General features: G+C 48.1%; 1 protein-coding gene and 1 long non-coding RNA gene across 3 annotated transcripts in view; both read left to right on the plus strand.

The window, feature by feature from the left end:
• LOC123521413 overlaps positions 1-1,374 on the plus strand; it is a 2,831-nt gene extending 1,457 nt beyond the window's left edge. Inside the window, exon 2 of the long non-coding RNA XR_006679856.1 lies at positions 1,200-1,374. This is a non-coding gene — a long non-coding RNA (uncharacterized LOC123521413). The remainder of the gene's footprint in view (positions 1-1,199) is intronic.
• TRIM9 (tripartite motif containing 9) overlaps positions 1-10,545 on the plus strand; it is a 132,748-nt gene extending 122,203 nt beyond the window's left edge. Inside the window, exons 6-8 of one of the 2 annotated variants that reach the window (XM_045287727.1) lie at positions 2,545-2,848; positions 5,863-6,025; positions 8,415-10,545. In XM_045287727.1, coding sequence (XP_045143662.1) covers positions 2,545-2,848; positions 5,863-6,025; positions 8,415-8,477 — 530 coding nt within the window. In that variant the 3' untranslated portion in view covers positions 8,478-10,545. The remainder of the gene's footprint in view (positions 1-2,544; positions 2,849-5,862; positions 6,026-8,414) is intronic. The other variant, XM_045287728.1, reaches the window with a different exon arrangement.
• The last annotated feature ends 2,472 nt before the right edge of the window (positions 10,546-13,017 follow it).

The raw sequence follows: 13,017 nt of genomic DNA on the forward strand, positions 1-13,017 counted from the left end.
TCATGCCAGAGTGAACTATACTAACCCAGAGTCAAGATGTAATATTTAAATTCCGTTTCTAACTTACCCCCCCCCCCCCACTTTCTTTCCATTGCGTTGCTTTCTTAATTCTTCTCTAATCACGTTAAGTCAGTGCATCACCCACCAGGAACACTGGTGGCACAATGGTTTGACTGTCACCGAAACCAGCTGTAGTTAGAACCCACCCTGCGGCAAATCGGGGTGGCAGTCGGCTTCTGTACAGAATGACAGCGTCGGAAACCCAATGGGGCAGTTCTACTCTGTCCTGTAGCATCTAAGGGCCTTACTACACTGCAGGGGGGGGGGGGGGGGGGGGGGGGGGATTAAACAATCCTTTCTCTACTTCCTAAAGCTCATTTCCATGTCAGTTCCCAGCACCACTCAAAATTGTAGGTCAGACTCCTGAGAATGGTTTACCTCTGGGCATGCCTTTCCCTAGCCTGACTTAGGTTCTCACCCAGTGAGAGTTTACAAATCCTGGAGAAGAAGGGGGTGGGGGGCAGGATTCTCCACAGGTGTTTCTAATAGAACTCCAAGAAAATGCCTACCCCGACACACACACCCCACCCCCATCCTCCCTCCTCTCCCTCAAGTGAGAAGGATGGATGTGTAAAATAAGGAGACAAGATGATATATATTTACTACCTTCATATTAAGAATCCTCAAACGTATTTATTAGTGCATGGAGTATGTTAGATGTTCAGTGAAATACGTATCGTTTAATCTGGGCCCAGGCCACAATAAGGCCCTGAGGCATAGGCAGAGTGACCAAAGTTCACAGTACGCATGCAGTGTGGCGTTCCATGAGTGCCCAGTGATTTCTCCATTTCAATGGGGTGGCTCCTTCTCCCATTTAAAGCACTAAGCCTCCTTAATGTGGTGCTGTTGGTGGAAAAGACAGAACTTGGAAGATGATGTAATTCAAGGTGCTGAGCTTGGAATTAATTAGAGGACGATGTATTATTACATGATTAAAATTTTTTAAGTCTACTCTTTCATTTAGAAAGAGAAGAGAAACAATTTTAGCCAATGATTTAAACTAACCCCAAAAGGGCTTTGGTTTCCCATGAATCAGGCCTCTGGTGACTCTAATCGGTCGGTGCTTTGTAAGTACAGACAAGTCATTTTATGGACCTGGCTGTTGTTTCATAGCTTTGATGTGCAGTATCTCTTTGTAGGATGCAATTTTGAGCCACAGTCCGCACCCTACTCTCAATTAGGCAAGTATACTTACTGTAATTGTTATGTCTCACCTCTGTGGTTGGTATGCTCAATGTCCTTCACAAAATAAACGGCAGCAACTTATTTTTATGTCAATAAAAGTGTCTAATTGTCATTCTGACCTCATTATAACAATTTCTTAAAGTCTTTTGTTTCGTGGTACCTGTATTTTTTTTTAATGGGATGCCTCAAAGAAGCTAACCTCCCCCACCCCGCAACCCAGTTTTCTTAGCCACCACTACAAAGCCCCCTTTAGGGCCCCAAAGGTGGGTAAAGGCACAAATCAGCCCCATGGTTGTAGCATGCACAGCATTTTTAATTGAGCCCCTTTGGCTATTCGATTCTCCAAAGAGACATGTTTTCTTATCAATGTCAATTTTGCTTCCCATTTCTCTCTTCCATGCCTTTCACTGGGAATGACAACAGTTGACATTAAAAAGCTGTTGGCAGGTATGGAACCACCTTATTCTATTACAATAGCCAAGACCGAGGGGCGTGGGAGGTGGGTCACAGGTTCAATCAGTCAGCAGCTACATCTCTCCAGGGAGTGTTAGTTATAAATGGCACTTACCTGGGGGGTGGGGGGTGGGGGATAGTTAGCATAGTGTACCAAGGCATCATTCTTCCTGTCCAAAACACCTACTGCCTCAGCAAAATGCTCGACCTCTTAGTTTTAGGAAGAACAAGCAAAGCTATTGGTACATTACGAAGGAAGCCGCCTGTCCTACATCTGTGTCAAAATCACTGGTAACAATTCACTTAGTGGCCAAGAGCCTCACGTCTTTGAGCTTCCCCTGGAGCTTGGGGACATTTTCCAAACAACTAGGGCTTCACCATTCTGCTGAAGGGCTATTTCCTGATCTCACTCCCTGTGTTTTACCCCTCCTCCATCTAGGCCTCTCGACCCTAGCCTCCCCACCTCAAGGGGTTACTCATGCAACTTAGCAGGCCCGCTCTCCCTTCATGTCTCCGGTGCACTGTTCTGCCAGTCACCAGGTGAGGGGACTTGCACTGTCCATAACCAATGCCACTTCACTCCCAGATCCCCTGGTGGACCGAGTCTGAGTCTGAGTCAGGTAACCCCTGCTGGACCGAATCGGTCCTGTGTCCTCCCACTGTTTCTGGGTGCAGAGTGCCACCTTCCAGGATATGCCCCTTGTCTGCTAACGTCTGGCCCTGGACCTCCTTCTTGCATGGCAGCATGAAAATGGGGCTCAGCGCTCCTCGCCCAACCAGAGTCTGCTCCAGTGTTGAGCAACTTGAGTCAGCCTTACTGACCCGATTTCATTCTGTTGTTCTCAGTGGCCTGGTTTGCTTTCGACCCTGGCTCCGCGCACTCTGACATCATCTTCTCCAATGACAACCTGACTGTGACCTGCAGTAGCTACGATGACCGGGTGGTGCTGGGGAAGACGGGCTTCTCCAAGGGCGTCCACTACTGGGAGCTAACTGTGGATCGCTATGACAACCACCCGGACCCTGCCTTCGGTGTGGCGCGCATCGACGTGATGAAGGATGTGATGTTAGGAAAGGACGACAAAGCTTGGGCAATGTATGTGGACAATAACCGGAGCTGGTTCATGCACAACAACTCGCACACCAACAGGTACCCTGCAGCCTCCCAAACCAAGCCTTCTTCACGTTGGCTTCCCATCAGGAGGGTGAGCGCCAGACAAAGGCTTCCTCATCCCCGATCCCCACACACCCGCACCAGCAAGGGGGCTCTCTAATAGCCACCGTAAAGTTTCAAAGACTTAGCTCCCCAAGCAAAAGATCCCTTTAGTTGCTCTTGAAGGTCCCCACGCTACACTTCCCTCACTCCTGGTATCATAATGCCAAATGACATAACAAGGCAAGTTAGAGGTCTAATCCATTCAAGCCAAGTTCAAAGTCCTATTAAGTGGACACTAAGAAAAGGCGGCAGGTGGTCTTCATTAAGTAGCTCAGGCCTTCTCCTTTTCTGCTAAATCAGTCCTGCTGGTGACCATTTGCATCAAAATGGAGATGTGGGGACAATGCTGACTCATAGCCCTGCTATAGAGTGGGTTACATAGTAGCTGCTAATGTCGAGGTTGGCTGTTCAAACCCACCAGCAACTTTGCAGAAAGATGAGGCTTTCTGCTCTCATAAAGATGACGAAAAAGAGAGAGAGAGAGAGAGATGTGTGGTGGAGGAATAGGGCATTGACCCACCCAAAGGGAGGGTATTGTTTGTGTCTCCACAGGGGAAGAGAGACCAGACTTAAATACAAAAGAAAAAAGAAAAAGGATACATAGCCTTAGACACACACTGAGCCGATTCTACTTTGTCCTATTGGGTCACTAAGAGGACTTTGCCAGGCCACTCACTTCTCTGTGTGGAAAGTAAGGCTCCCCATACACACCGATGAAAGAGAACCATCCAGGATACAAAACACAAACCTTCAGCTTACCAGAAAGGTGCTTGGGAGCCAGTTACTAGTTTTTTTCTGAACCTCCACTTCCAAATCCAAAGAAAGGGAGTAGTAATTTTTTTTCCTGCCAGAATATTCTGAAGATTTAGTGAGTGACATGCAAATGCCTGCTGCATTGACTGGCACCTCACTGGCATCTAAAATTAGAAACCATTGTTGGCCTTCTGATGATTATTATCAATATGACTACGCAGAATATACGCCCTTCATCTAATGAAATAGTCTGGGTGCCAGTTGGAATAGCATGAGACTAGGCACTGTTATGGTTGTCTAGGTTCAGAGCACCAGTCTGCTAAGGAAAGAGAATCTAACCATCTCCTTGAGGTTGCCTCTATTGCCAAAATATAGAAAAGTATCATTTAACACATACTGTCATTTTTCAGCTAGACTTCCTTCTTCACTTGATTTGTGCTCCCTCTCCAAATGTATTTTTCATAAATTTTCTAGGCGGAGCAGTGCCTTCTTTATTCTAAAAGATTTCCCTAGGATATGGACATGCCCGCTGGTGGCTCTGGGGGCTGGGGGCCGGGGGTTGAAGCAGTTGTGTTCAGTCAAAGCAAAGGGAAAGGGATCCAGGCAGAGTTAGAATAACTGATTCCACTATCCTGGGGCTTTCCATAGACTCATCACTGACCCTACTCTAGGCCAGACGGCTCCCATGGTCTCCCTTCACTTCCCCTAGGATATTTTCTATCCATCTCCATGCGGGCTTACATTACTCACTGTCACATGGGAGGAATCCATCCACCACTTCAGCTTGTTATCAGTTATCTTCAGGGCTGTACACTTTGTAGACACCGCCCCCCACTCTAGTTATGACATCGCAACCATGCACTGCGCTTCCTTTCCCTTCCAGTGTCGTCAGGTTGCAATGAAGGAGGGAGGTGATAACACCATGACCACACTGCCCAGAGAAACACGTCTTTAAGGACAAACAAACATGTCTGTTTGCATGAAGACTGCATGTGTGTCATGTGTGCTGTCACTGCCAAGCCTATGGATTAGCCAGGTGCAATCTGTCAAACCATCTCTGAGTGCTTCTGTACAGTCTGTCTTCTGCATGCCAGAGGAGTCGAGTGGCATTTGTCAGTTCTGTGCTCTGCTGAGAGGAGGATGCCCGCAAAGAGGGGAGAGCAGACAGGTGTGAACCATTCCAGTTTGTGAACCATCTCTGGAAGCCTCAATAAGACGCAGCTTTGTACAATGATGTTTGCCACAAATCCCCTAACATATCGATCTCGCCAAGAGGATGAGTATTATTGTTAGTATTATTTGCTAGGGTGACTCCTCTTTGGGGATGTTGTTTTGGGATGTTAAAGAGCCTAACTTCTTGCGTTGAATCAACATGTCAAAAAATGTGCATGCTTCCAGAAGGAGTTTCTCTAGGTAATGGGCACCCTGCTGCCCCAAGTCCCATCTCTCATGCATATGTTTTAGTTAAGCGTTGGACTGCTACCTGAAAAGTCAGCAGTTCGACCCCACCAGCCACTCTGTGGGAGAAAAAGGAGGCTGCCTTCTCCTGGGAGATCCACACTCTCCAAAACCTTACAGAGCAGATCCGATGGCTACTACACGGTTGCCGTGAGTCCCCATGGACTGAAAGAGCGTGGGGTTTGGTTTACAATGTGGGTTCAACTTAAGTGCTTCTTTATTTTGACTTTCAAATGAAGCCGTTTGGAATTTAATGATCTTTCCTTCACACCATTTGTGCAGTGTGTAACATAACTATGGTCAGACCGCTGATCGTCCAAAGGCTAGCCTTTCGGTCTTCCATGTTCTGTTTCCTACTGCGGCGGCCCAGTGGGAGAAACCCCATCCGAACAGACGACCTCATGCTCAGCCATAGCAGAATGACAGCAAAGCAACCCTAGCCTTCTCAATAGGGGCAGTCTCTCCCCCAGGAGGCCAAAAATAGCCCACCTCACTCTTTCTTTCATGGCGCAAGCACAAATACGTTTACAGTGCATGTGTGGACATGCAGTACATCTGTGATATCACATTTTAATGCAGCAGGTGAGGCACGATCTGGGGAATAAGTTTATGTAAAAAGCCTCCTCGGGGAGGCAGTCGTTCTTAAAGGGTTGCGAAGCGCTAGTTCAACCGTAAAGAAGGGGAGTTTCTAGAATGATGACAAGCAAGTGAAACCCAACTGCTTTCTTTCCTCACAGAACTGAGGGAGGGATCAACAAGGGGGCCACCATTGGGGTCCTCCTCGACTTAAACAGGAAAACCTTGACCTTTTTTGTCAACGACGAACAGCAAGGCCCCATAGCCTTTGAGAATGTGGAGGGCCTGTTCTTCCCTGCAGTCAGCCTCAACAGGAATGTGCAGGTAAGCCCGGAGCCCCCAACGGACCGCTGCCTCGAAGGCTGCACATGGCAGTTAGCTAATGCCTGAGAGAAGGAAGCCGAACGTGTTGAGGCCCAGATCGAGGGGAAAAGGAGAGAAAGGTTTCCCTGTGGACAGCAGATATGATTCCAAAGCACTATACATCCTTCCTTCTAAACTTGGCCAGTCTCGTGAACAGGAACTGGGCAACTGGGATTCTATTCCTGGTTCGGCCATCTGTGTCCCTCTGAGCAGTAGTCTCATCAGCACATGGAAGTGCAGCAGTTCCCCAGCTGGCAGGAAAACAACTGAGTCATGCAAAGCTCCGTGAGTGCTTGCGAAGAAGTAGCTGAGCACACAGCTCAGAACTTCTAAGAGTCTTCTCGGCACTCTTCTTGGTCAGCCTGGTTAGGTGCTCTGAGCACAGGAAATTAGGAAACATGGCCCCTTCCTACAAGTGCCTTACGGTGTATTATGGCTATGAAACTACCAGTTCTTCTCACGTGTTCATTCATTCAACAACTATCTAGCGGGCACCTATAGCACGCCAGGCATCTAGGATACAACCGTGTATCCTAGTGTATAAGCATCTAGGATACATCAGTGGGAAAAAAATGATAACAATCTTGCTTTCATCAAGCTTACATTCCGGTTTCAGGAAACAAGACAAGGAGCAATACATACAATGACTGTGTTCATTACAGTACTCAGTGTGTGAGAGGGTGCAGTGGAGGGCAGACCAAGGGCAGGGGGAGGGGCTTGGGGAGTGAACTTGTGAGCCTCAAGCCCACAGTGTTTCTTAACCTTCTTCATGCCGGGACCCCAGTTCTTCATGTTGTGGCGACCCCCCAACCATCAAATTATTTTTGCTACTTCATCACTGTCATTTTGCTACTGTGATGAATCAGGCGACCCCTGTGAAAGGATCCTTCGACCCCCAAGGAGTCGCCACCCACAGTGGTTGAGAACCCCTGCCTCAAGGGGATGTAGGCCCTGTTGCAGCCATAGGTGAGCAAACCCTTGAAGTGTTGCGGGAGCGAGCTGTGCAGATAGCTCAGCAACCAGCTTTCCAGGCCAAGAAATAGTCTCTGTGAAGCCTGTGCGGAGCCAGGGGCATGTGACCAGGGAAGGGGCAAGGGGGCGGCGGGCTGGGGCAGATGAGTGAGGGGCAAGCGGGAGAGAGAGCGCAGTTGAGGAGGGAGTGTGCCCTGGTGGTCTCTGTTGGGACTCTCAGGACCCTCTTGAGCAGGACCTCTGCACACCTATGAGTCTCAGTCAAGAAACGGCTGCCTTCAGCTAGACAGAGTGGGAGAACGCAAAGTGCTACCGGTGCTTTTTGCCCTATGCTGAACTGCAGTCTTGGGGAGCTAGTGTACAGAGGACGAAGGGAAAGATCATCATTGTTTATCACCGTGGTTCTCAACCTTCCTAATGCTGCGGCCCTTTCATACAGTTCCTCATGTGGTGGTGAGCCCCCAACCATGAAATGATTTTCGTTGCTACTTCATAACGGTCATTTTGCTGTTGCTAACTGAACCTGTGAAAGGGTTATTTGACCCCTAAAGGGGTCGTGACCCACAGGTTGAGAACCGCTGGTTTATCAGGACATGTAGAACAACTAATTGCAACCCAGTCAGAAACTCACCATAGGGTCCCTGGCACGGGAGCCCTGCCATTCTCACTACCAGCACCTGGGAGGCTGAAATGTCATTTTTCAGAGGGCTGTCTCTTGACATGGCCAGAACAAAAGGATAAATTACCCACAGAGTTCATTCTGAGGTTTCCACGCCTGTAGCCGTCTCCCTTAAAAAAATGTTTTTTAAAGTAACACTGAAGTTGTTCTTCAAGAGATTCCAGGGCGTGCTGAGTCTCTTCCCACACGGACCCGTAAGGGCAAGAAGTGAGGGAGTGGCGGGGTGGATGGCATGGTCCCGTCCTTCCCAGTTAGCTGCCATGGAGGTGTGAGGCGGAACAGAAATGAGTGTAACAGCGTAAGGGGCTCGGCCGAACTGGCAATGATTTACAGACCCCCAAGTGAAAGGCCTACCCTAGTCTGGATAACAAATCGACAAGAAATCGGAGAAAGGCTGTTTCTGCGAGTCTGTTCTCCATCTAGTGAGTTGACCACGGTTACTGTGCTGTGGCCAGTAGGCGTCACTACCAACGAAGCAAGGCCTGTGTCTTCAGCCAAAAGAAGCCGATTCTCCCCTAGAGTTCTTCCACGAAGCAGGTGGGTGAGCACCCTAATAGCAGGTGTCACCAAGGATTGGGGAGCCCATCAGGTTACCATCAGCAGAGTTGTACTTGGCTCTAGGTGTACACCCACAGGGCACTGTGTATGGGGACAAGGTGGCACTGGGGACCTCGCAGGATTCACAGTCTCTTTCCACAGGTCACGCTTCACACGGGGCTCCCGGTCCCCGATTTCTACTCCAGCCGAGCCTCAATAGCCTAAAGCTGCATCGTGGAGACACCAGCTGCCTGTCTTACCTCCACCCCAAAGTAGCAGAGGCTCTGCCAGCCTGCTGGGCGATGAGGAAGAGGAGGAGGAGAGAACAGCTGGCTGTCCACAGTCTTCACACCCTCAGCTTTGTCCTGCCCTTCAGCCTCTCCATTGCTGTAATGCCTGCATTCACGTCCACGTTTAGTCATTTCAATCAACACAGGACCTAGACAGCCCACCGTGTCCCTCTCAAAGTCTGCTTTTATTTCACGTAGGTTTTGTTGTGGTGGTTTTAATTGATTTAGGTGAGTTACATTGTGTTTCCGGTCATCTTATTGGTGACGTACTGAACTGGCATTGCCAAGAGAAACGTCTCTTGATGACTTTTTTATTATGCTTTCTAGTGGTGAAAGAGGTTGTAGGGGGCAGCTAGGCAAGAATGGGCTGACTTTGAAGATGGTGGTTTACTTTCTAGAATGTTCTTGTCCAGGTGCCTATCGTACAGTATTGGCTCTGCAGAGCTTATCTATGGGAGCTGGCCACCATGAGGTTTTACTGTCCATTGAAGCACTGAAGTGTCAGCCACGTGGCTTCACAAGCGTTCGCAGTGGAGCAGCATAGGAAAATTAAAGTAACCTGGTCATTAGGACAGGCCCCAAACCATGAAGCTAGAAAGTTCCTAGACATATGCAGATCAAGGGACTTGGTGATTTGGTTTACTTTAGGATGCATATTATTAATTGAGAACCTTCTAAGGACCAAGCACCGTTCTAGACACTGGCGACAAAGCACTGGATAAGATGCGCAAGAACTCTGCCTCCTAGAGCTTGTCTTCCAGTAGGAGAGCAGACCAAACCGTCAAATCAAACCATCACGAATGGCCATGCGCACTATAAAGGAAACAAACAAGAGGCAAAGAGGCTCATGGGTGAGACCTTCCAGATCCCCAGGGGGCTGCTAAACACTCACCCCTTCTGGCCATAGGACCAATGCATTGTCCACTCTCTAAGTACCAACGCAATGACTTCTCAAGTGTACTGTTTAAGTTACGGCTCATTCAGGCGCCCTCTTGGTAGTAATGGGTCAGCATTCTATTTGTCAATGCTGCGATGACACTGAGCCTTAAAAATGGGAGGCAGGTGTTTGTTTGTTTTTTCTTTTTTCCCTTAATCGAGATCTTTCTAACTGAGGGTAGTCTCATGAGTAGCCAGAGGAGGGAGAGCCTATACTGAATAGTCGAGGATGTTAAGGAGCAATCCACGGCCCTCATGGTCTCAAGAGGAACACACTTTTCATCACATGTTACTTGTACCTGCTGACACATGTAAGCCCTCCCCACCTGCTGCCACTCACACCCTTTCTGCAGTTGCTCCGCTGAGGTTTACAGAGAAAGTGAAATAGTCAGGCAGGAGATGGCTGAAGGTAGAGTGGTGGCGCTGACTGCTTCCAGGTAGAGTTCGCTCTTCAGACGCTTCAGTCAACACGAGGTGGTGGGAAACGTGGTACTTGGAAAGAGTGCAGGAGGTTCTGATTAACAGCCTAAATGTGTTCCCTCAGCCACGCGATTCGCCATGAGTAAGACATTATCACATAAAGGGGAAGGAAGACAGCATGGGGAGGCTAACGAATTAAAGTCCTGGCCAAAAAAAAAAAAGTAGTTTGTACATGTAAATAGTTAATTATTTACTTTTATGCTTACTTTCTTTAGATTGTTTCTATCAATTACCATGGTTTGTTTGTTTTTTTCCCTAGTTAAATGTATCTAATTTATTGAATGGGTGCTATCCTGTTTCTGTCCAATGTGGTTTTTCTCAGCTATAGAAAAATCTCTGTTGCGGGGCAACACTAGTTTGATATTTGATTTAATCTCTAATGAGACTCGATGGCTGGGCCGCTGTAGACTCATAGTTACTCTTGTTCTTTCTGAAATCCATCCTGCTAATTAGATTCCCAGTGATTTGTAACATGTAGTTTACACTGAATTGCAGATATAGATGCCTATGGCTACCATACTAGGAATAAAAAAATAAAAACAACTGTCATGTCTGCTGTGCCAATAAATGATTTTTATGAGAGAACATCATTTGTCTCTTTAGAATTTCTTAGTTCTTTTCTGTTTGGGGTGGCAATTCACCTTTGTCAGAACAATGCTTCCTCAATGACGGAGAACTGGAAAACCAAATGCAGCCATGGAGCCCACTCACAGCCGGCGCCCCTACAGGACAGGATAAATCTGCTCCTCTGGGTTTCCAAGACTGTAACTCTTTACAGAAGTCGAAAGCCCCGTTTTCCTCCCTCGGAGCGGCTGGTGGCTGGTGGTGTCAAACTGCTGACCTTGCGGTTAGCAGCCCAATGCATAACCACTACACCAACAGGACTCCTGTCATTGAAAAACCCTCCCACAAAAACAAAATCAAGCCAATGGCATGGGCCTCAGAGCAGAGCTGCACTCCGGAGGGGTTTCAATGCCTGTGTGCTCAGAAGCAGCGCTTTCTTTGCCAGTGTCTCCGGGTGGACTTGAACTGTCAACCTTTGGGTGGATAACTGAACACTCTCTTTTCAAAACAGCTGTATCGCAATCCTCAAAGGACCCCCTAAATATGAACCCTGCGCAGTCTGAATGCGTCCCTCTACAAAGGCTGTGCTGCCGCATCTAATGGGGCTCAGGAGGGTCATGATCTGGAGCCGGGCGTGAGGACCCCCTCCCTCACTGCCTCGCTCGTGCCCCCCACAGTCTTCTGCCATCTCCTCAAACCTACCTGACGCTTCAGTAGCCCCTGCCCTATGTGATAAACTGTCCTATGTGGGAAACTGACACTGAGGGAAATATGACGAGGGCTATCTTCCCTAACTTTTAACAGAGGGAATCTGAAAGCTAGCATTCCACGGTAGGAGGGCCTCCACTTTGGTAAGTTAGAGATAAAGTCCAAGTACATGATCCTGCTTTAAATATCGTTCCCACAGATTCTCCCCTAGCAGTTATGCCACCTTAAAGTGAGCGCCTGGTTGATTTTATCTCCCTACAGAAACAGACACCTGGTGCTCTCTTCCTGCAGTGTCATCCAGCCCCCTCTCATGCCTTCCCCCAGTGCAGGTATTAGGTTTCCCTACCTGTCAGCTCAGGGATCTTACCATAGATTCCACCCATCTTGTGACATATGTAACTAGTGAATACCTATAAATATCCCAAGATAGTAATCACCTTCTCTCCCACTTCCCCGTGGACCACCAACAGGGGCTGAGGTGAGCATGCTACCATAAAATGTGTCTGACTCCTTCATTTTATTCTCTCTCCTATCTTTCCCGTTCTCTATGACTTTACTATAATGTTCATATATCATAACCATTCAATTGCACCTACTGACCCTTCGGTTGTGAGAGGCTGGCTTTCTCTGACAAATGGTGTCAGCCTCTGGGATCTCGCCTTCTTACTTTACCTCTCCCTCTGTAAATAAAAGGGTTTACATTTACTTGTGCTTCCTGTTTGGTAGAGATTGCCTCTGCATAATGGTCCCTGTCTTCCTTTCACTTGTCCTTTTCCTTAGAGCTGCATGGTGGAGAAAGTAGAATAAATGGCTACCGTTGATGAGGCCATTCTAAAGGAGCGCTTAAATACCCTTACCATTGATTCCTGCCTGGGAGCTCAAACCTCATGTACAGCAACCTTGCACAATGGAAGAAAACACTGTCCAGACCAGACCTATGGCTACCGTTGATGAGGCCATTCTAAAGGAGCTCTTAAATACCCTTATCATTGATTCCTGCCTGGGAGCTCAAACCCCATGTACGGCAACCTTGCACAATGGAAGAAAACACTGTCCAGACCTGTGCCACCCGATTATTGGCTTCCAGTCACACCACTGTGTTCCATGGGGTTCTTATCCCCTGATTTGGGGCATAGATGCCACGCTTTTCTCCCAAGTCTGTCTCAGTGTAGAAGTTCCACTAAAACCTAGCTAGCTTCACAGTAACACGGAAGCTTCCACTGGCAGACAGACGATGGATACAGATGGGGTGCATAGGCCAGGAATCGAACTATGGCCTCCCACACGAAGGGTGAGAATGCTACCACTGCCCCCTATGTTCCCTTTCCCTGTTGCCTGAGTGCACGCTCATAGTGATCGTATAGGACAGAGAAGTTGCCCCCAGAGAGTTTCCAAGGCTGTAAATGTTTTCAGGAGCAGACTGCCACCTACTCTCCAGTGCAGGGGTGGTGAGTTCAAACCACTGTCCTTTTGGTTCTCAGCCCAGCACTTTAGCCACTGTGACACCCCTGGGATCTTCATTGAGGTCATTGGGGCTGATGGCTGTTTGTGTTGCGTTGTTTTAAAGGAGCCAGGTGAAAAAAAATAAATAAATAAATAAAGGAGCCAGGTGCCATTTTCCAGGGAGTCTAAGAGCACTGGCTCTCTCTGGGAGACTTGTAGGAATGCTTCTTCAAACTGCCTACAGCTAATTTCACTATGGAATTAACCTACCACTTTATCCTCCTGTGGCTTCCCTCTCAGGGGAGTGCCCCAGAAGGCTGGTGGGTTGCCTGCTTTGGTGTTGC

This window comes from Echinops telfairi, unplaced genomic scaffold (assembly GCF_000313985.2).
Source record: "Echinops telfairi isolate 266 unplaced genomic scaffold, ASM31398v2 ScPeMD7_18;HRSCAF=68, whole genome shotgun sequence".
Classification (NCBI taxonomy): domain Eukaryota; kingdom Metazoa; phylum Chordata; class Mammalia; order Afrosoricida; family Tenrecidae; genus Echinops; species Echinops telfairi.